Source organism: Lathamus discolor, chromosome 1 (genome assembly GCF_037157495.1).
Source record: "Lathamus discolor isolate bLatDis1 chromosome 1, bLatDis1.hap1, whole genome shotgun sequence".
Lineage (NCBI taxonomy): Eukaryota > Metazoa > Chordata > Aves > Psittaciformes > Psittacidae > Lathamus > Lathamus discolor.
The window spans coordinates 82,273,478-82,295,462 of record NC_088884.1 but is presented as its reverse complement, the minus strand read 5'-3'; the positions used below and the strand labels follow the sequence as shown (position 1 = coordinate 82,295,462).

General features: G+C 38.6%; 1 protein-coding gene across 4 annotated transcripts in view; it reads left to right on the top strand.

The window, feature by feature from the left end:
• The first annotated feature begins 10,196 nt into the window (after positions 1 to 10,196).
• Positions 10,197 to 21,985, top strand: part of SLC15A5 (solute carrier family 15 member 5) — a 35,572-nt gene continuing 23,783 nt past the window's right edge. The window contains exons 1-4 of one of the 4 annotated variants that reach the window (XM_065665148.1): positions 10,197 to 10,268; positions 12,344 to 12,442; positions 14,183 to 14,405; positions 19,180 to 19,349. In XM_065665148.1, coding sequence (XP_065521220.1) covers positions 10,259 to 10,268; positions 12,344 to 12,442; positions 14,183 to 14,405; positions 19,180 to 19,349 — 502 coding nt within the window. In that variant the 5' untranslated portion in view covers positions 10,197 to 10,258. Of the gene's footprint in view, positions 10,269 to 11,251; positions 11,276 to 12,005; positions 12,443 to 14,182; positions 14,406 to 19,179; positions 19,350 to 21,985 lie in introns of those variants that run through there. The other 3 variants (XM_065665145.1, XM_065665146.1, XM_065665147.1) reach the window with 3 other exon arrangements.

The following is a 21,985-nucleotide window of genomic DNA, read 5'->3' as shown; positions in this document are numbered from 1 at the left end:
GTCTCACTAAGAGATTTCATATCTAAACCTTCAAAAAGTCTGTCAAAGAGAAAGCAACAGGGAGGAAAGCTGAGAAACTCAAATGTAGGTTTAAGTCAATGTGTAGTATGAATGTGACAAAACTTTATTGATCTACAAACACTTATGTATCTAATTGTAAAATTTAGGCACCTAATACCAAATGTTTTGTATTATTCTTTCTCTGTCTTTCGAGTTTAGCCTTTTCTCCTGTAAGAGTATCAATTATTTTTCAACACTGTATCTCATCCCATTCTTTCTCATCTCTTTTTCAGTACTAGCCTTTTGTCTGCTAAATCATCAAAGGTATTTTTGTTCTTTTACCTATCGTGGCAGAGTCTGTAAACACTCAGAAGCATCTTAGAGAATTTCTGAGTGTAAGCATTTGCGATGCATTTGCACTAAAAGCTTTGAATTGCTGCCTTTGATAAAGCTATTTGGTCTTATTGTATTGTTTTGGAATCACACATTCAAGTACACCTCTCTGAAAAAAAATGAATTTTTCAAAATTTAGTATATTGCATGTCTCAAAATGGAGGAGGATTGTTTTTAAATACTGTGTAATCCCTATCCTGAAATTCACACACCAGCAGTTTAGATTGACATTTAAAGTCCAGTATTTCACACCAAGAACTTCTAATTTTAAAGATTTATCAAATATAAACAATAATAATTATTCTAGGTTTAATTCTCTTAAATTGCTTCCATGCACTTGAAGACTGCATGGACAGATACTGAACATGACAAGCACTCTGCATGAGTGCTGAATAGCAGGTGTAACAGCCATTAGTGGGTGTAGTGTATTTTCTAAGCAGGAATTGAAAACAGTATTTCCAAATAGATATTCAGGTCTCATAGACTGGAATTTAGGTGGGAATAACTATATTTTTTAAGATTGAGTGATGTCCTTAAACTGCCAAAAGTAGTCAAGAAAAAGTGTATTCACATCATCAGAGGCCCAGAAGCACAGTCAGCCATAAAGTTACATGATGTATTGATCTCAGCATTTGAGGCATGGGCAAACCTTCTTTCATAAACCTTTGCAGTTGAAGACATCACTACCCAGCAACAGATATTACAGCATCCACCAATTGCATCAGTGGAACAGATTATGGGATCCGTCTTTCATTTGTTTCAGTCTAAATCAGTCTGGTTAAACAGTAACTGAAGTTGAAAAAGTTAATCCACTATGTTTAAGTGAATTATCAGGGTTTTTTTCACCTGCCATGTTCAATGGCAAGACATCCAAACAAATTAAATATGGATGTTGCCCCCACTTACATGTTAACAAAATGCATTTCCTTACTCCCACGTGTCATCAGAGCAAGCCACCCTCTGAGTGTATAATCACAGAATCACAGAATCCCAAGGGTTGGAAGGGACCTCAAAAGATCATCTAGTCCAACCCCCCCACAAGAGCAGGGTAACCTACAGTACATCACACAGGAACTTGTCCAGGCGGGCCTTGAATATCTCCAGTGTAGGAGACTCCACAACCCCCCTGGGCAACCTGTTCCAGTGCTCTGTCACTCTTACAGTAAAGAAGTTCTTCCTGATGTTAACGTGGAACTTCCTATGCTCCAGTTTACACCCATTACCCCTTGTCCTATCACTGGATATCACTGTAAAAAGCCTAGCTCCATCATCCTGACACCTACCCTTTACATATTTGTAAACATTGATGAGGTCACCCCTCAGTCTCCTCTTCTCCAAGCTAAAGAGACCCAGCTCCCTCAGCCTCTCCTCATAAGGGAGATGTTCCACACCCTTAATCATCTTTGTGGCTCTGCGCTGGACTCCTTCAAGCAATTCCCTGTCCTTCTTGAACAGAGGGGCCCAGAACTGGACGCAAAATTCCAGATGCGGCCTCACCAAGGCTGAGTAGAGGGGGAGGAGAACCTCTCTTGACCTACTAACCACTCCCTTTCTAATGCACCCTAAGATGCCATTTGCCTTCTTGGCCGCAAGAGCACATTGCTGGCTCATGGTCATCCTCCTATCCACCAGGACCCCCAGGTCCCTTTCCCCTTCGCTACTTTTCAGCAGGTCACCCCCCAACCTGTACTGGTACATGGGGTTGTTCTTCCCCAGATGCAAGACTCTACACTTGCCCTTGTTAAATTTCATCAAGTTTCTCCCCGCCCAACTCTCCAGCCTGTCCAGGTCTCGCTGAATGGCAGCACAGTCCTCTGGTGTGTCAGCCACTCCTCCCAGTTTTGTGTCATCAGTGAACTTGCTGAGGGTGCACTCAGTTCCCTCATCCAGGTCATTGATGAAAATATTAAACAGCACCGGTCCCAGCACCGACCCCTGAGGGACTCCACTAGTCACAGACCTCCAGCTAGATTCTGCCCCATTGACCACAACTCTCTGCCTTCTTCCTTTCAACCAGTTCTCGATCCACCTCACTACTTGATCGTCAAGCCCACACTTCCTTAGCTTATCTATGAGGATGCTGTGGGAGACAGTATCAAATGCCTTACTGAAATCAAGAAAAACTACATCTACCGCTCTACCATCATCCCTCCACCTAGTCACTTCCTCATAGAAGGCTATAAGGTTGGTCATACATGACTTCCCCCTCATAAAACCATGTTGGCTGTTCTTAATGACCCCCTCATCCTTGATATGCCTAGTGATGGAGTCAAGAATAAGTTGTTCCATCACCTTTCCAGGGATGGAGGTAAGGCTGACCGGTCTATAATTACCCGGGTCCTCCTTCTTGCCCTTCTTATAGATTGGTGTGACCTTTGCCATCCGCCAATCCTCAGGCACCTCGCCCGTTTCCCACGACTTACCAAAGATGATGGAAAGTGGCCTAGCAATGACCTCCGCCAGCTCCCTCAGCACCCGTGGGTGCATTCCATCCGGACCCATCGATTTACAGATGTCCAGATTGCATAGCTGATCCCTAACCCAATCCTCATCTACCAAAGCAAACTCCTCCTTTGTCCTGACTCCTTCTGGGGCTATAGAAATCCGGGGCCCTCGGGGAGAGTCTGCAGGAGTAAAGACAGAGGCAAAGAAGGCATTCAGCACCTCTTCCGCCTTTATATCCTCTGTCTCCAGGGCACCCACTTCGTTCAGCAGTGGGCCTATATTGCCTCTTGTGTTAGTTTTATTTGCTATGTATTTAAAGAAGCCCTTTCTATTGTCTTTAACCCGACTAGCAAGATTGAGTTCCAAGGAGGCCTTAGCTGTCCTAATTGCCTCCCTACATCCTCTAACAACTGTCCTATATTCCTCCCAAGCAGCCAGCCCCTCCTTACATAATCCATAGATTCTCCTTTTCCACTTGAGTTTGCCCAGCAGCTCCTTGTTTAACCACGCTGGTCTCCTAGATCCCTTACTTGATTTCCTACTCATTGGGACGCTCCGATCCTGAGCTTGGAAGAAGCGGTCCTTGAATGCTAACCAACTATCTTGAGCCCCTTTACCGCCTAGTACACTTTCCCATGAGACTTCCCTTAGCAGTTGACTGAAGAGGCCAAAGTTGGCCCTTCGGAAATCCAGAACTGTGGCTTTGCTAGGTATTCTATTCCTCCCACACAGGATCCTATGTGTATTGATTTTCAAAAGCACCTCCTTGATGGAGCTGAGCACCCTCTACTGAGCATATTGGTGGGCCTTTAAAACCATGCTTCTGCAATGATTCTTAAGCCACGTTCTCAAAAAAGAATATTTTTTATGCCAACATACTGATTTTACTCTCTACTAAGTTGGTATCTCCTGTCCCTCTTCTTTTTGATATGTATTGATGGTTTTAAGCAAGGAACTGTACTGCTTTTAATAAAAAACATGCTTTGTTTGAAATGATAGTGAAATCACTTGCAACACGTAACAGACACTAATCTATCTTGTCTCCAGTAATAAATCAGTAGCATACATTCCTTCTTATCATATCTAGAGACAACTCAAGGTACTTTATTATAAGCTGTGCAGTGGTTTAAAAAAGAAAAAGAAAACAACATCAAAACCCACAAAAAACATTTTTCCAAAGAGAAAATAAATGAATCCAAGGTTTTCTTGTCTTTTTGCCAGTGTACAGTGTACTTAAGCTCTCCATTGCACCTCTTTGAAGGACTGTAGGCAGAGAGTACTAGATGGATTTAGTGACAGTATTTAGTACAGCATTAGTGAAACTCATAATCAGTCAGCTGAGTTCGGTTGTGTTGAAATCTGGAGGTAAGGCTGCCAGATTGATGTCTGAGTACATCCCATACCTTTACTTAAGCATAGCTTTTGTGGGTTGATGTGAAGACTGGAGATGCTGAGCACTTCTGATAAGGCAAGCCATTCTTGTACTGAGACTCATATCTGGACCAAGGATTCTGCCTTTTGCTAAAGTTCCTATATGCTACTGGACTGACATTTGGAAGCTAGCTTATTCGGTGTGCTGGGATACCACTCAAAGGTCATTACAGTACTTAAATGCAGGTGCCACAGATGCCCTAACATAGCTGTGTTCCAGAGGAAAAGAAAAGCAACATGTGGCTTCTCACCTTTGAAGAAGTGTGTGGCTTCTATATTAAATGTCAAACATAAAAGAAACCTTAAAGAAGTAGCTGCACTTTGGAGATCACATCAGGATCCAGACTTGACCAGACCTGCTCAGACTCACAGACTCAGTTCAGAGATCTACTCCTAGAAGATAAATCCTGAAACCCTTAGCAAAAAAACCCATCTATGTTTGAATCGTGCTTGCTACAAAATTTCAACCTGCCTGTCTTTATTGGAAGAATAAGAGCTAATTTAGAAACAGACTAGGAGTGCAACTTCAGTTTCATTCGTTTAGGCAAATTGCTAACAATAGAGTACATTGTGCACAGTACTCCAAACATCCCCTCATTGGTGCCAAGTAGAGTGGACGGGTCACATTGCTTGACCTGCTGGCAATGCTGATACCTTTCATAAAGACCAAAAACTCCATTAAAAATCAATTTTTAGTGATAAAACATTGCCAGTTAGAAGGAGAAGCATTTTAATTTCTGCCAGTTTCTCCCTCAATCAAGCCAAACAAGGTACTGTAGAAAGGGTCTCTAGGAACTCATACACTTCTCAGCAGTGGACATTCAAGTTTGCAGCTGAATAAATAAAGTTATGTTACACTCTTTCCTGTAGCAGTTTACAAGGTGGAAATATGAATGAACAGATGAGGGAAATAAAATAGGTTTCAATAAAATATCTGAAACTTTCTGTTTTAAACTTTTATTCAGTCAACTGTGAGAATTTATATGGAAATTCAGATCATCTGAATTTCCTATGATTGTTGACCTGTCCCGTGAAAATTCATGAGATTCCAAATACTATTTTGTGGACAAAACTGAAAACCTTAAGGTATTCTTTTCCCCATTGTAGAAGCATGCTCTGCTGGCTCTAACATTCGGCTCCCATTTTCTGCCATTCTCCTACATCCAGTGTGCCTAACTGTGCTTTTCTGAGATAGTGCTTTCTCACTCCTGTCTGTTGAGGACTACCTATTTTGTAAACATAATTAACTATTCATTGACATAGAGTCTGGAATTTGCTCTGCCCCAAATTCCGGGAGAACAGCCCTAATCTCTAGATTACAAAGTTAGCTTCCCTACAGCTCATAAAGCTTTACACAATGTGTTACAGCTCCAGCAGGAGAGATTAAAAGACTATCTGGGCACTGCAGTGGTTCAAAAGCTCTTCAGTGAGGTGGGAGATCTACTGTCAATCCCCCGTCCTGATGAATATTGGCTTCTAAAAAAGATGCTAACATCTTTTCGTGGCTTCTCTGAAACCAGTTAAGTTGGATCAGGGATGAATTTACAGTAGAAACACTGGCATCACACACAGTACTTATATATGTATTTTAGAATACTAACCACAGCCTGCTAAATGGACTTGAATATAAATGAACTGTCACTATGGGAGAATAGCTGAAATCATCTTGGATGTACAGATAATATTGTCTCAATTGTGAACCCTGCTTTAGAATCTCATTTCAGTCTCTACCTAAAAATCTATATGTCAGAAGAAAATAACCTGAGTGCCATCTACAAACTATAACATGACACAAAAAAGCCATCTTTCTGTATGATAGAGCTACTTCTAATTTTCCCATTAGACCAAATGACATCATAAAGAATATCTGCCAACAACGTGATGTAAAACCATACCATGCATAATGAAAAATAATTTCAATTCAATTACTCCTGAATTATAAAACCGTCAGCTAGGTGCAATAAGACAGACGCCTTAGAACATATGAAAAACTGCTTAGCATAGATAATTCTGTGTGTTTTAACAAAATCTCCAAAATAAAACATGTGCGGTTTGAAGGAACAGGGTAATCATGCCAGATTAATTCTCAGTTATAGCAAAGGTTTGAGGATCAGCAATTTTAAAACCATCCGCCTGAAAAGAAAATTCTAAATTAGCAAACCTTTCTCACTCATAAAGCGCATACCCAGTACCAGGGAAAGAAACTTCTTTTTCCCTCTATCCTTTTTTTTTTTTTTTTTTTTTTTTGCTTAGATTCTGCTTTGGCAAAGTATTTACCGTTGGTGCTCAAAATCACGTAACAGTTGAGGTCAGAAGGCACCTCCGGTGATTGCCAAGTCCAGCCCACCTGCTCAAAGCAGAGTCACATAAGCAGGTTGCTCAGCACTGTGGGTTTTGAATACCTCCAAGGATGGCTACTCCACAGCCTCTCTGGGCAACCTTTTCAAGTGTTTGACAACTCCAGATTTTTTTACTTATGTTTCAAATTTATCCCCTGTGTTTCAATTTGTGCGCATTCCCTCTTGTCCTGTGACTGGGCACCACTGAAAAAAGGCTGTCTCTCTGTCCTCTTTGCACCCTTCTCTGAGGAGTTTATGTATATTGATAAGATCCTCCTGATCCCTCTCTTCTGCAGGCTGAACAGTCCTAGGTCTCTCAGCCTCTGCCCATATGTGAGGTGCTCCAGTCCCCTCATCATGTCATAGCTATTCACTGGAATCACTCCAGTACATCCATGTCTTGTACTTTTTTCTGCTTGCACTTGCTTAAGTACTGTGGAAAAGCTGTAAAAGTTTTTCTTCCTGTCAGTTCTGTGCTTTATCCACACTGGATAGTGGAAAGAGAGAAAACACTGGTGAAAAAGTAGGACTCTGGGAGAAATGGCTACAGCAGTTTTTTGTAGAAGCAGAGAAAAGAAAGTTTTTTGCAGAAAAGGTCCTGCCTGCACTTTCCACTGGGACTTCTTGGGCATTTTTGATAGAGGGATTTGAGTCCCTTTCTTGGTATGTTACCTTTTGTTAGAGTGAAGAAGAAAATGGCTTTCTCACATAATTTTTAACTATGAATACACAACAAACAAAACCCAAATATACTTCCTAAAACCCAGTTTTTCCCCTAAATTTGAAGTCTTACCCTGGTCCTGCACTTTCACAGATAAATGTTGTCATAGAACAAGACAGATATTACATGTATCCTGCTGCAAGGCAGAACTGGGGTAAGGTTCCCACTTATGCCTAGCTAAAGTGTGGAAGGTTTTGAAAGAATACTTGCTAAAGAGAGGATAGAATTATTCAAACATGATGTGGCAACACAGTCCCAGAACTTCCCAGAGAATTCCTCGTGTAATCAGTATTATTAATAACTGTTTATTTCGTAAATGCTCTTTTTCAGTCTTCAAATGTACTTTTGTAACATCTAGTAGATCTTTATAGAATGTAGTACAATTTTATTTAAGTAGATATGCTAATCAGAGTCTACAAAAAAGCTTTCTCAACCTCGCAATGACTACATTTCAGTTTCTTAATTGACCTTTTACATGATTCACAGAGAACTTAAGTTTTGCATGTATTTGTTCTTCTCTATGTGTTAGACAAACATCAGTTAGCACTTTTACTAAAGTTCTGCAGAAGCATCAGATACAGGTTGCAAATGCTGTGAACTCCAAAAGCAGCACTGTCATATTCTGTCCCAGCTGTGATTCAAGGCTGTCTGCACAGCAGCCAGAGATCCCTGAGACTGCACTGACAGGCAGTGCAAAAATCACTAAAATGTTGTCTGAGGTAACATTTTAAATAGAAGAAGTTTCATTATAGGATACAGGACTCAGGAAATAACACATTGTCTGAAGTGATACCTAAAGATAAAAAAAAAAAAAAAAAAAAAAAGAAGAAAAAGAAAACCCCAAATTGACAGAAAAAGACAAAGATTTTACCAGAAGCTTAATCTATTTTTGTTTAATATGAACCTTTACCTGTTCTACAATTAAACTCTGTCCTTAGAGCTATTTTGAAGTCCTGTGAAGCACATTCACAAGTGGCAGGTCATCTCCAATCTGTACAAGACCACAGCTTCTAGTACATATTTTTCATGCCCCTAAAGACTGGTAATTTGCATTTGTTGATTTTTTCTGCTGAATAGATATAACTGCAAGGAAGCCAAAAAAAAGAGAGAAGAATTTGCCTAATGCCAGTGTCTGACCCTTTCCCTCAGGCTACACGTTGTGCTAGACAAATGCAGGCATGAGCAGTACTTGCAGAAAGCAGTGGTAAGCTGCCCTTGCTGAAGGGCATCCTGCAGGGATCAAACTTGGTTTGGTATCTGCTATTTTGTGTTAAATTGAACATTTCTCATATGCATAAGAGAAGTAAATTAAAGTTGTGATTTTGAAAAGCATGAAGTCTAGTCTTAACCTGTGCTTTTACCACATCTCCTTTTTCTGTCCCTAGCCTTGTAACTCTTCTAATTAGTCACCTGGAGCTGTAGCAAGACACTTAGGGACAGAAGCATTCTTCCAGACTTGTCTTTACAGCGTTTTCTTGCTTTCTCCTTTTCTGTCATCCAGCTTTGAGCTGTGTTTCTTTACTGTGGCTGCCTGCTCAACTTACCCCTCTGGACCTGCTTTTACACCATCAGGCAGCAAACCCCAGGCGTGTTTGCCCCTGTTTGGCAAACTCTCACCCAGAGCTGTTTTGCTTTGCCTTTCTTCTGACTTTAAAACTGCAGTCCTCAGGTCAGTGGTCACTGAGCCAGCTTCTCAACCCATGCAAGTTAATGGAAGTCCTGGTGCTAACTAGAAATATATGACCCATGAATTTTTTTATTTACAGTGTAAAAATTGTTGTGTTGGATTGTCAGTCTTGTCCATGTCAATTATGTTTTTGCCCCAGATACTTAGCAGGAACCACAGCTGCTGCTATGAAGAAGAGTAACACCTCTTGCATATTCTTTCAAAGAGTAAGAGTAAAAAGAGTAAGAGTCAAGAGTAAAACTGAATTAAATTTACAAAAACATTACAGAGACTGACTCTTTCAGAACACGAACAGAGGTGTAAAGACACTACTACCTTTTAACCAGAGGGACTGGTGTGCTGGACACTGAGTTCTGCCTGTTCAGTTTCAATAAACTATGTCCATAATAAAAAACCTGACCACTATCACATGTCAGAGAATATTAGGAGAAAATTCAGTTCCAAAATGGTCCAATTTAATTGATTTGCCTAATGCAACTTTAGAGTTCCAGCATGTATAGAAGTAATCTGCCTTGGGTGACACCAAATAGCAAGTCATTTATTAGTGGCCAGACCTCTAGTGAGCTCACACTGTCCTGTGACAGAAAACATTTTTGTAAATCCCTCTCCAAGATCTGACTGTCCCATTTTGAAAGCTATCCTTTAAAGGCTGGTTTAAAAAAATATACAAAGTCCTTAGTGGCATTCAGAGGACAGGATTTTGAAATAGTCATTATTTGGTGCAGCTAGTTTCTAGTTGCTTCAGTATATATAAACCTCTACATATGTTAATACAAATAACAAAGTTTTTCATCAGGCATTATGTAATCCTGCTACCTTGTGTATTAAGAACAGGGCAAATGAATGCTGGGTAATTAAACTAGAATTCATTTAAAACCACATCAAGTAATTAGATAGACCACCTAGAACTGCTGCTAAAGTGATTAAAAATAAATCAATAAGGATCATATTGTTATATGAAGTTGTATATCCTCTTAGCATTGAGCATGTTAACTCACCTACAGATAGTGATCTGTGACTGTCATAACCACCACAGCCATATTAGTCACCTGGAAAGCCAATTCAAAAGCCCTCCTCCTACTTTCTATGGCATTTGTATGTCAATTATTCCTTTTCCCTAGCTTGTAACCCAAAATTAGGGTAAATGAAAACACATGAGGTCTAAGAGATAGCCATCCCAGCTAGTAACCCTGCTGTCTTTACCAGTTGCTATGATATGATTCACTTTGATTTGGAGCATCTATGAAAACAGGTAAAATCTGCACTCTTTAAAGAAAAATAATTTGTAGGAAAACAGACTATTTTACATTGAAATGGCTAGAGGAGCAGGAGTGTATGTATCCTGGTGTTTTCTATCTGATGCTAAAATACAGTTGTATTTCCTTAAAAACCACAAATGATAATTTTCCTCATGAACAGTTAGAGATGCTTCAAACAACAGAAGATATATGTGCCTTTTAGTTGAAATACTATTGTCTGTCCTGTTATGATTTGGGATTGGCTTCATTAGGCTTTGGTGGAGAAGCTAAATCGAGTTAAAAGTGATTTCTAGTTTGGATTTCTCTGGTTGGTTCATCCAAATGAAAATCTTTTTAGCTACTGAAGTTCAGAAGACAGGAATAGTTCTTGGCATGCTACAAGTAACAGCCGTTTGCATCCCCAACTGGGCTTCTCTGAAAACTATTAGTTTTTTTGCTGTGCTAGTCTAAAGCAAGAATTCAGAATAAATTAAAAAAATATCTATTTTAGAATTATTTTGGGAGGTAATCTGTTGCTACTTAGATTTAAGTTTCAGAGACTATAGGCTTTGTGTTTGAATCACAGTTGCTTTTTTTTCTTCAGCGAGGGTGGGTGAGGAAGGGATGTAATCTTGGAATCTATCTTTATCCATATTGGTTACACACCATTGTGCATCTCTTTTGGGATGTAGGAGTTTTCACTACCAAATAGATCCAAAGAGGTAAAATTTGAGTAGTTATATGGACAGATGGAAACAAACAACAGAGCCTATGCCTCAAAAAATGCTCTCATAAGCACTGAGAGGTCTATTTAAAGAAGCAGATCTGGTTTACCACTGCCTTGTAACATGTATATGCATTTAGATTTGTGAAAAATAAATGGAGAATGCTTCTCGTTCTTAGTTGGAAGTATTTTGAACAGGTGTTAGTGATCTTAATGAGCTCCACAAAATGGAGGACCTGATCAGGGAAATTAGGGAACTTCTCTGTGGATAAGTTGGCAGGAGCATTGTAAAGCACTGTAAGTTGGGTTCTTCCAAATTTTCTTTCAAGCTTGTAATTCCTTTTGGTTGATATGAGAGAACACATCATCTGTGCCCTTGACCCATATGGTGCATTGTAGCTATGGTGCACTATCTGGCTAAAGGAATGGTTCTGGTTTAGATTGCTTTTTTTTTTTTTTTTTTGTTATTTCTTGTTAATTTTCTTTTAAAATTTGCTTTTCCAACTTAAATGTAGTAACATTACTTATTTTTATAATTAACTTTATCTGAAATTCAACCAAAAATAACAAGAAATAGTGATTAGATGCTAACCTTAAAAAAAAAATCTCTTTATCTTTGCTTGTAGTTTTTAACTTGTTGCCTAATTAAAGTATCAGATTATTATAAGCAAATTATTCCCTTAATCTATTATTTGAATTCTGCTGAAAACGTTAGCTTTCATGGGTATTTAAACCTTTATCTGTAACATACAGATAGAGTTGCACATACAGTATTGGTTTCACATAATTTAATAGGTGATGTAACTCTGGGGAAAAATCTTGTTCACCCCCAAATGGACTAATTAAATAAACTGAGTGTCATTAAACTCAGAAAGTGAAATGCTGACAGAGCTCTTATATTTTACTTTATTTTTTAGTACTCTTTGATCCTATAAGTAATGTCACAAAAGTTGACAGGTGCCTTAAGAAATTGTAGTAGTGAAGTGTGGAATTCAAAGGGAGAGTCTTACCAGTTTGCTAATTACAGCAGAGGAGAACAGAAGTGTACCTGTAACTTAGGCTGTTCTACACAGTTTTACTCAAAAAAGACAAGAATGCTTGATGCAGACAGAAGGGATATGCAAGAGAAGCAACTTTTGAACCACACGGCTGACAAGGAGCAACAGCCATTACCTGGAGTAAGCAACCATGCTGGAAACCTGTCTCAACCTCAGAAGAAACTCCAAGAGGCTATTTGTGTGCTGCTGGTGGAACTGTGTGAGAGATTCACATTCTTTGGCATTGTCTGCAACATGATCCTCTTCTGCACTGTTAAACTTGGCTATCGCAACTACCAGGCAGCTATTGTCAATATGTGCTTTGTAGGCACCTCCATGTTGACGCCAGTCCTGGTTGGGTGGCTTGCCGAATGCCTTGTCGGGAGGATCAAACTTGTGTGCATCTGCATGTTTCTACACTTCCTAGGTAGGTGACACCCTGGGAGCTATTTCATCTTTTAGCAATTCTGTTGCAGAAATTCATTATTGAGCATTGTGTTTGAAATCTAATAGCTTTCTCCAACCTTGTGGCCATTTACTCTCACAGCTAATTACTTATTTTCTCCTCTGTGAACTGCAATGCAGTATTTTTGCCTCTGTACTTTTGTGAGGCAGTGCTTTGAACAAGACTGAGGTACATTTGCATGTGTATCTTGCGGATAGTTAGTGTGCAAACTTGACTCCTCTAAAGAGGCTTAGCTATTCAGAGCACAGGCACTCAACTAAAATGTGTCCCCTTTACCAAGTATCTAAGGTTATTAGTGTTTGGTGCAAATGCGAGGCTTGAGTTAGAGAGATAGTCTTGAGAGTTTGGAAAGTCCTTCCTAGCTGTTGGGAGTAAGATTTTATTGTATGTAAAGGTATATAAATGTTGTGTTTGGACAACTTGGGAAGATGTATTTAAGCACATACCAGTACAAACAGTCTTAAGGAGAGAGGGTGTATCCCAATATCTGTATTGAGAGTCTGCTTTCTGTTAGCACAGTGTGAATCTTTCCTACATGTTATTTTGGTGATCTTTTACATAAAAGCTCTGTTCTGTAGTAAGTCTGACTGTTCTGTAGCAATTGGTACATCTCACAGCTGGTGGTTATTCTGTCAACTTCAACCAAGCTAACAGAAATAATTTTTACTCAGACTAGTTGAGCCATAAGCAAGTCTGATTTCTGCAATAGCCAGCCATGTTTTTGTTTAGACATGCAACAAAGGAAGGAAAGAATCGGAGCAATTTCTGTAATGTTCTTGAGCTGATTGCAAAACCATTGTGCAAGCAGCATGGAAAAATGATTGCTATCATGTTCCACTGTTTCTCCCATGGGCTTGTGGTTTGTAACCTCCTTCTGCCACTTATCCCTTCAATGCATATCTTAAAGAAGAAGTTTGGTGACACAAACAGAATTTTATTTCCCTGGGTATTGCTTTAACCAGAATTTTTTTTTTTGGGGGGGGAGTTGCACAGTCATAGTCTTAGTCATTCCTAGTGTTGGTGGTGTTGATGCACCGACATATTTTGAGATTAGTCTCCAATCACAACTTGGAGAATCTCTAACTGATTAAATCTGAAAGAGTTGCTTTGCAGGCTAGAGGTGGTAAATGCAGTTCTTGGCACTGCTTCTATAGGTAAAGTTTCTGAAAACTGTGTATTTTCCATGAAGCTACAGCAAAATAAAGAAAATTTCCTCAAAAGTTTAGAGAACTTATTTGTTAAATTATGATTCCCATTACAATTCTGGGGTTTAAAGAAGATGCAAAAAAAGGGTACACATCACTATGGGGTGGGTTGTTTGTGGGTTTTTTTATTTGATCAGTGTTCTGTCAGGTGAAGTTACACGTTTTTAACTTGTGCCCCCTGGCATGTGGAGAACTACTGCCCTCTATATGCAGGCAATGGAGAAGGCCAGTGGAAGGAACTACGTTTCCAGGGTGAGCTCTTCAGTTGATCGAAGAACATGAATACTTACAAGCATTTCAGAGGAAGATTGCTTTCTTGGAGGCCCTTAGTGGTCTTGCCTGACTGTGTATATTGACAACCAGAATATTGTCAGAATGAAGATTCTTCCTCTTTGCATTTCTCTATTATGTATTTTTTATTTATCTTCTGTCTTTTCAAAATAACTGCTCTAAAATTGCAATCCATTTCAAATGACAATTTTCTTTCCAATTCCAGGCACAGCACTATTACCTGTTGTGGCATTCCCCTTTGAAGATGTTTACATTGACAGACGACATATTCTTCATACACTGACCAAAAGGGAGCAAAAAATAGTATTCTACTTTGCACTACTCACAGCTAGTCTGGGAATAGGAGGCATAAGGGCTATAGTTTGTCCATTAAGTGCATACAGCCTTGAGGACTGTGGACCAAAGGAACTTCTTTCTTTTTTCAACTGGTTGGTAAATTGTTGGCTAAATATCTTTGGGGGATCATAGAGCAATGCCTTGAAATACACTTCTGACTTACAAGGCATATTTTATAGATGGTGTGTTTCATGTTTTAACTGCAAAACATTTAGATTTTGGAAAAGTTTCCAAGAACTTCTGTAAAACTTTTCCTATTTTTTTTCCTTTTCCTAGGGCTACTAAGTGATCACGTAGCTTAGCCTCCTACAGAAATCTTCAGACAGAATAATGATGAACTGATTTGCCCAAATGCTCAAAGACTTGACAATCTATTTGCTGTTAAAATAGCATTTGGTTTTCTACCTTTAACCTGGCTATCCCTTTAGGATATTTTGCTGTTACTCCCTAACTGTGTCAAAATCCAATGAGATATTAGAATTTACATCAGAGTAAATTTTTAGCAATGACAGGCAATGGTAGTTGTCTGCTGGTTTGTTGGAACCAGGGATTGCTAGTAGTCTGGGACTGCTAATCTCAGTGATAGAGATCTGCTGTATTGTTTCAATTCTGTTGCTGTGAAGTTTTGCCACCAGATAAACCACTTCACATTTGTGTTCTGGTTTGAATATTTAAATTTTCTTAAGAAATCTTTGAGGAAAATTTGATTCTCAAATGGTTCTTAAAATTCAACATTTTTTCATATGAAGTATTTCTCTCCTTCAGTGCATCAAAGAAGTAATTTTTTGTTATATGTTTGCTTTTATTTACCACTGCTGTAGCACTATACAAAGTGCTGTATACATTCATTTGTACTTTCTGGTCAGACTGTGGAGTGAGTATCAAAGAAGGCAGGGTGAAATAAGCCCTAAACTAACCCCTTTTCTCTCCTTTCCCTGTACATGCATGGTTATTAAAATAATAACTGAGCTCATTTGCATATTAACAATGCAGTGCAGAAGAATCAGTGAAGATCTTGGTGAATCAGTTCTTTCCTCCTTTGGGGATGGCGTTTTTGGCTATTCTTTTTCCTCCAATTAAGTTAATATCAAAGAGTTTTGAATTAAATCCAAACTTCAGTGAATAAGGCAGCTTTACCAAAGGTGGATGAGATTCTTTAGTTCCTTAGAGCAGATTCTGCTTCCTTGACCTGCCCATAAGAGAAAAGAGGAAGGAAAAAAAAAGGTCCTTCATTTTTACTCTGTTCTGAGTTTTAATCCTTAATTAGCAACATCATTTTGATTAAATAAGACTCTGGGGGATTAAGACTGGAGAGCAATCAGTTGTTCTGAAAGATAGCTCTGGAGAATTTATTGTGCTGTGGTCTTCGCCATTCAGAATTGTGTTTAATCAAAGTGACATTTCTCAGTGTTGATTACAAAGGAGATACAATACGAATAAAATATTCCTTGAGGGAATCCAGTGGGTCAGTTCTTGGAACTTTGGAAGTATCAAGAAAGGCACATGTGCAATTAAAAAAAAAAAAAATCAAGAGTTTTTGTAGTGGCATCCAAGAAAGGGCTGTTGGGGGTTTCATTCTTAACATTCTTAATCTTGTTAAAGCATCTCAGAATATAATAACTTTTCTTTTTGGTAGGCTGCTTATCACAAGATTGAACTTTAATATAAAATGGGGAGGTTGCATACGCTTGTTGAGTTTGAGTCTGTTTTTAGACAAGTTCTATTTGCATCAAAATTATAAGGTTAAATATTGGGTTGAAAGGCCCTGTAATTACCTGTTGTCTAATTCAATCCTTGAAGAAGGTTGCTTTGCACACCTAAGGCCTGAGTCTAACCCCTTGAATGAACTATGACCTTTTAAATAAACAGAATATACCAATGCTAAGTGAAGAAGGGACTTGGATTCTGCTGGATTGTTTCCTTAAGGATTATTGCTTTTCTAATGTTAGGGTTATGAACAAGTACTATTTTTGCAGTAGGAAAAGTAAATGGGAGCATACAGTACAATCCAGATGAAGGAAGAGAGTTTTCAGTGTTGGCTTATTGATCTGATGTATAAAAAGAAAAACAACAAAATGCAGAGAATGTAAGGACCAGTAGTATCTTTTTCCTCCCCTCCTTTCTAAATAATCTGTCTTTCCACATACTGCAGTTTCCTCTGTTACCCTGGACACACTTTACCTGGACTTTTAAAAATGTGTGTTATCCTTTGGAGCTTTTTATTCCCACCTTGTGTTTGCAGAGAACTCCGTGTTTTAGTGATTTTGAAACAATTTATCCTCTTCTACAAAGCTGTGATTTAGCTTGGATACTGGTCCATATATGGAATATCCTGGTCTGAGTTTGGATAAATCAAATTTAAATTGTGAGAGCTAGGCATGCTTAAAAAATAAAGAAAATATTTCAAGTGACAGGAAATCTACTAAGTCTTCAAAAATAATCCTAAAAGTGACAAAAGATCAATTTTAGAATATTTTTAGTATATTTTACTTGATCTCAGGTTGTTTCATTCAACAGGTCTGTTTCAACTGTTACATTATACAGTATTCAAAATTTTTTACTTAAACCTAAACAATGCTCTATGTCATCACCTCGATGTTACTTCTTGAGTTATCATAATAAATACATTTCTATAAAATGTTATAATAAAATTAATAGGGTTTTATGGGCATGTCACAATAGTATTTAGGTTTGTATCTGGACTTCATTCTTGAAATGAGCCTCCCACATTGGCATTTGTAGGACTTTTCCAACCTAGATGGTTCTATGATGCAGAGACCTCGGAGTGCTGATCTTCCAGAAGGAGCTGTGCCCTACAAAGTTGGACATGACAGTCAGTTTGATTATTTAATTCATCTGTGCCCTACTAGGATCTCTGAGACACTTTACACAAAGCACATCCAAATACTGCAATATTAGATAGCAGGGGTATATGAGAGCTAGCAACATGTTTCTGGTTTTGTAGGTTCTGATCTGCTGCCATCAGTACAATATGAGCAAATCCCCAAATTCTAATGGGTGCATTGAGGTTAGTTTATCTTTCTTCTTTGGTCCATAGGGATTGCTCAAACATGGTGGTGATTTCTATTCCCATTTCTGTAAGAAGACAGGAGCCTTACATTTCAGTACTTTGCTTTATGGTGGTGAAAAACAAAAGTTCTCTCCTGTACTTAAGGGTTTTCTTTGGAAGTTCCTACTTCCACTGAAACAGTAGTAGAGTCATGAAGAGCATCAGGACTTCAGGTAGCTAAGCCACACTTCTTTAGAAATTTGGAAAACAGACACTTTAACTTCTACCTTTAAAATTGTCCGTTAGGAATTGTTTCAAAACTTTAACTAAACAGAGGTCAACACGCCTTATGTACAAAACCCTTTCAACCATAACATCGTCACTTAGTAGCATAATTCCAAAGTGCCTGGAGGCTGCTTTCAGTGGAGGGGAAAAGTCCATGATTCTGATGAGTATTATCTCCTGAAAATGTAAGTTACTTAAAGGAAACAGTAATTGGTCTGGAAATTCAGATGTGTTGGTGTGATTTCAGAGAAATGTGTGAAGCAGGAGAGCTCACTGCTGTGCGTGCCCTTGCTGTTTCCAGGATTGCTACTGCTGCATGGCTCTTGGCACCACTGACTTTGCCTGGTGGAGTAATCCTTTTTCTTCTGTCACTCGCCCTAGGTTCTGTGAGGCAAACAGCATAAACATGTTCCCATGCCTACTTCTGCACAGCCCTGTCATCTCCCATCTCTTAGCAGGGTGAAAGAGTTATCTTTGTAACTGAACAGACCTGAGAAGCATTACCAAGGTCTGTACTTCTGTCATCATAAAGTTTTCCTCTCTTGTCACTAGCTAGATGTGTTGTAATGGGCAATGTCAGAACATGTGAAAGGAGTATAGCAGTGGTTGAATACTGTAGCTTACAATATGACTATAGTTTGTCTTGGCAACTACGGCAGACCACCTAGAAATAATTTTAATTTAATGAAATGTGGTTGAGGAAGTCTCTTGAGTGTCAAGAGAGACTTGCAATCCCCCTCTCATGATTTTCATCTCAAAACACTTTGCTGGGATTGCTGATACAGGGAGCTGCAATTGTAGCTGATACTTAGCTCCTGCCCTACCCGCTTGTTTGGAGTTAAGGGGGGGATCAAGCTGGAAAGTTGGGGCTTGGGTTGTTGAGAGGTAGCTGGTCTGTTACAACATGTTAAAGTTTTTTCTTTTATTGTTGAGAAGGAAATTCTAGATGAATTGGGAGACATAAATACTTGAGTCCAAATAGCATACGTGAGGCAGAAGTTACATCAGACAAGAAAACAGGCTTTGCTTCTCAGGTAGTACATTTTAAGCTGTATAAGTATGTATCAATGTGTATTTCACTTTTAAATGAAACCATTTTTGCTAATCTATGGCCCCCCTGCTACCAAAAACTGCACCACGCAAACCCAATAGACATCTTTAAAGCCAACTTGGAGGGTGAAAGTTTATTCAAAGTTCAAATTCTTAACTTAAAGTTTCAAAAGTTAAGTCTGCAAGCCAGTTGAATCTGAAGCAAAAAAATGCAGGTATTAAATGTGTAAAAGGTAAATGTTGATGTATTTCATTAGTCTGAGCCGCAAGAATATTTGCAGTACTAGACTGATAATTTGTTCAGCTTTACTGCCTTAATACAGTTACTTTAATAATATGCCTCTTGGAGCTGAGACATCCAAGTGAAATTTGATGTTAATTGTTGTTCAATGTGTTCATGGTACTGACACTGTCTGTGCTTGCTATACTTACCATGCCTTTAATGTAATGTTTTAATCTTCTGTAAAGGCCTTGTATTATTCATCCTCTCCACTCTTCTCTCTCTTGTCTGTGTGTACTAGGTTTTATTGGCTGGTTAACTTAAATTCAGCAGTTGTCTTTGTCAGCATTTCCTATATCCAGCAGTCTGTGGCCAGAAACCTTGGTTTTCTTATCCCATTTGTGTCCGTGCTTATGGCTATAATCACTATTCACATGGTGCGGGGTGAAATGATTTACAAACCCAAAACAGGTAAGAGGCAAATATATCTTAGGAAATACCTTTAGAGATCAACTTGCATATCTAAACAAGTTTTTGCACAACACTGCCCTGTTTGGTTGGAGATACTTGGGTTTTAGCTCTACAGAGTCTGTGTGTAAAAGGACATCCGTGCTCTGTGAAGATAGACTTGGAGAATCTGAATAGGCTGACAAAAGTGGAAAGCAGTCTGTGGTAAACTTTTGTATGTTTTCTGTCATGTCAAAGCATTTGCCAGTGCAGGAAGAGGTATAATATGCCAGCTGCTGGTAGACTTTATTTTGTCATGCTTGGTTCAACCTATGTGCAATGCCAAAGCAGAGTTTGCACCTATGCTAAGGTGCCAAGCATACTGTGTTTTCTCAGGTGTGTTCCATTGCTTCAGCTGAACTTGCATCTGGGCACCCAAGCAGTGTGGTTAGTCAGCGAAACAGGAATAAGCAATAGTAGCAATGTAGTTTTATAATGCCTTTATCTTGCAGAACATCTGATGCTTGCTGTTATTTCGATGTGCTTGCTTATACAACATTGAGGTTTTGCACCTTTGAAAATAACTAGAAACACTGAATAGCTCTAAATAGCTCCTGTGCAGTGTATGTATTTTAAAACAGAAATTCTTACACTTCTGTGGCCTCAACAATTAGTACCTGAGCTCTCCAAAACTCTTTGCTGCCTGCTACCCCTCTCCATTGACCAAGCATAGGAATGTGAGTGGAGCCTAGGTGACTTGAATAAGGCTGTAAATACCCAAACCTTGCTATTCTTTTTACAGTAGAAGCCAAAAACTTAATGCAACTTGTTATTTCAGTACGTTTATTATAAATATATCCTTTAGCAAAAAAAAAAAAAAAAAAAAACATTAGCAGTGACAGAATGAACACACAAATCAAGTGCGTGGGAATATCATAGTGATGATATCACTAGAGAGGTTTATTCAAAACAAATGGAGTCAAAGAACTGCATTTCCTCTCCAGTGCCCCCAAAACCTCTTGATAGTATGCAGCTGAGGTCTGCGAAGGTGAACTTCAAATTAGCTAGCTTTTTATGGAGATAATGGTGGATGGCTGGCTGGCTCACTGGGACTCACTACAGGCTTTACAACCTGAGTAGGTAAAAAGATTTGTTAATATCAGTCTCTGAGATGGACTATTACATATGGACTAAATCTGAAGTTTATCATCTAACTAGTTTAATTCTGCTAAGTGAAATAACATAAATTTGTAGATCATGTCTACCTTAGCCATCAACAAAGCTGGCAATTTTTTTTTATCAGGTGTTTTTCCCTATGAGTGTTGATTTATCATATATTTTGCAAGTCTTTGCAGAATGCTAATCTCTGTATTACTATCTGAAAAGCTTATCTCCTTAGTCAAAAAAAAGACAATATATTTTATACCTTTCTGTGTGATTATGAAATTGGAAATTCTTCAAAACTGTACTTCAAATCTATAGGTAACCTTAAATTATTTTTATATAAGCTGCCTTTTTTTATTTTAAAGTAACTCTTCAAATAGTTCAGCTCATACATTCAATTATGTTTAGCTGTCAAGCATTGACTTCATTTGCATTTCTTTCCACTGCTATAATTTTGAGGACTGGCAGGTGACCAGAGATGAGGAAAAAAATGCATACCTACCATCTAGGGTGCAATGTAGGCTTTTTATTGTAATTAAGGAGCACAGATATTCATGATTAGATCAAGGTCAAAGTAGCAGAACATTAGAGCCAAGGGCTGAAGTATAAAGGAAAAGTAAAATCACCTTCTGAAGTCACAATTTAACATCTATACAGATGGATTTTTTTTTTAAGAAAATATTAGAAATAGAAGTATAGAGTTTATGATATTGATCTACACAAAGTGCAGTGATGCAAATATACTTATAAACATGTCTCTTACTAGCTGATCCTATTTGTATCCTGAAGAATTCACCAATATGGAGTTGTGTGGGGTTTACTTATTCCCTTTTAAAGAAAGGATCAGATACTTATTTTAACTACATCATTGTCAAAATCCTTTTGATATCTATTAGGCCTATGTATCATTCAAGTTTCAAGTTGTTTTTTGAGCTGAAACTTCAAGCAGCTTTATCTTCTAGAGACTAGACCTAGGTTTACTAGATTTTATAATGTGCTGGAATTCCATGCTGAGAAACACGAGACAATCTGTCTATTTTGCTGCATACAAAATAATGTTTCCTTCGTAATTGGCGGAAATTACATTAAAGAGGGCCTCAGCTGATCCATTAGGAAAGGCAGGGAACTGTCAGGATTTTTTGCCTAGTTTAGTTTTTTTTCAGTGAGACTAAGAAAGAAGAGTCTGCTCATCATCTTCCATTCCAAAGGAAAGAGATGGCCATGACCATCGCTGAGTCTCGATCAGATAAACCAGGGCACAGCCATGTTGTTGCTTTGCTGTGCTGTCTGCGATACGGTGCTGTGTGCACCTCCTGATTTCCACACTAACTGTGTTCAAACCCTTGTAGAGGAGAATCATCACATTACTGCTTTTCATTTCTTCCTTGTGAGTGTCCAACCTCTAGTGTACGACAAAGCAAAAGATTATCACCTCTCTGACCCAAACCATGTAATTACTAGTTCTACCAATGAGTTGAACTGATGCTGGCTTTTTT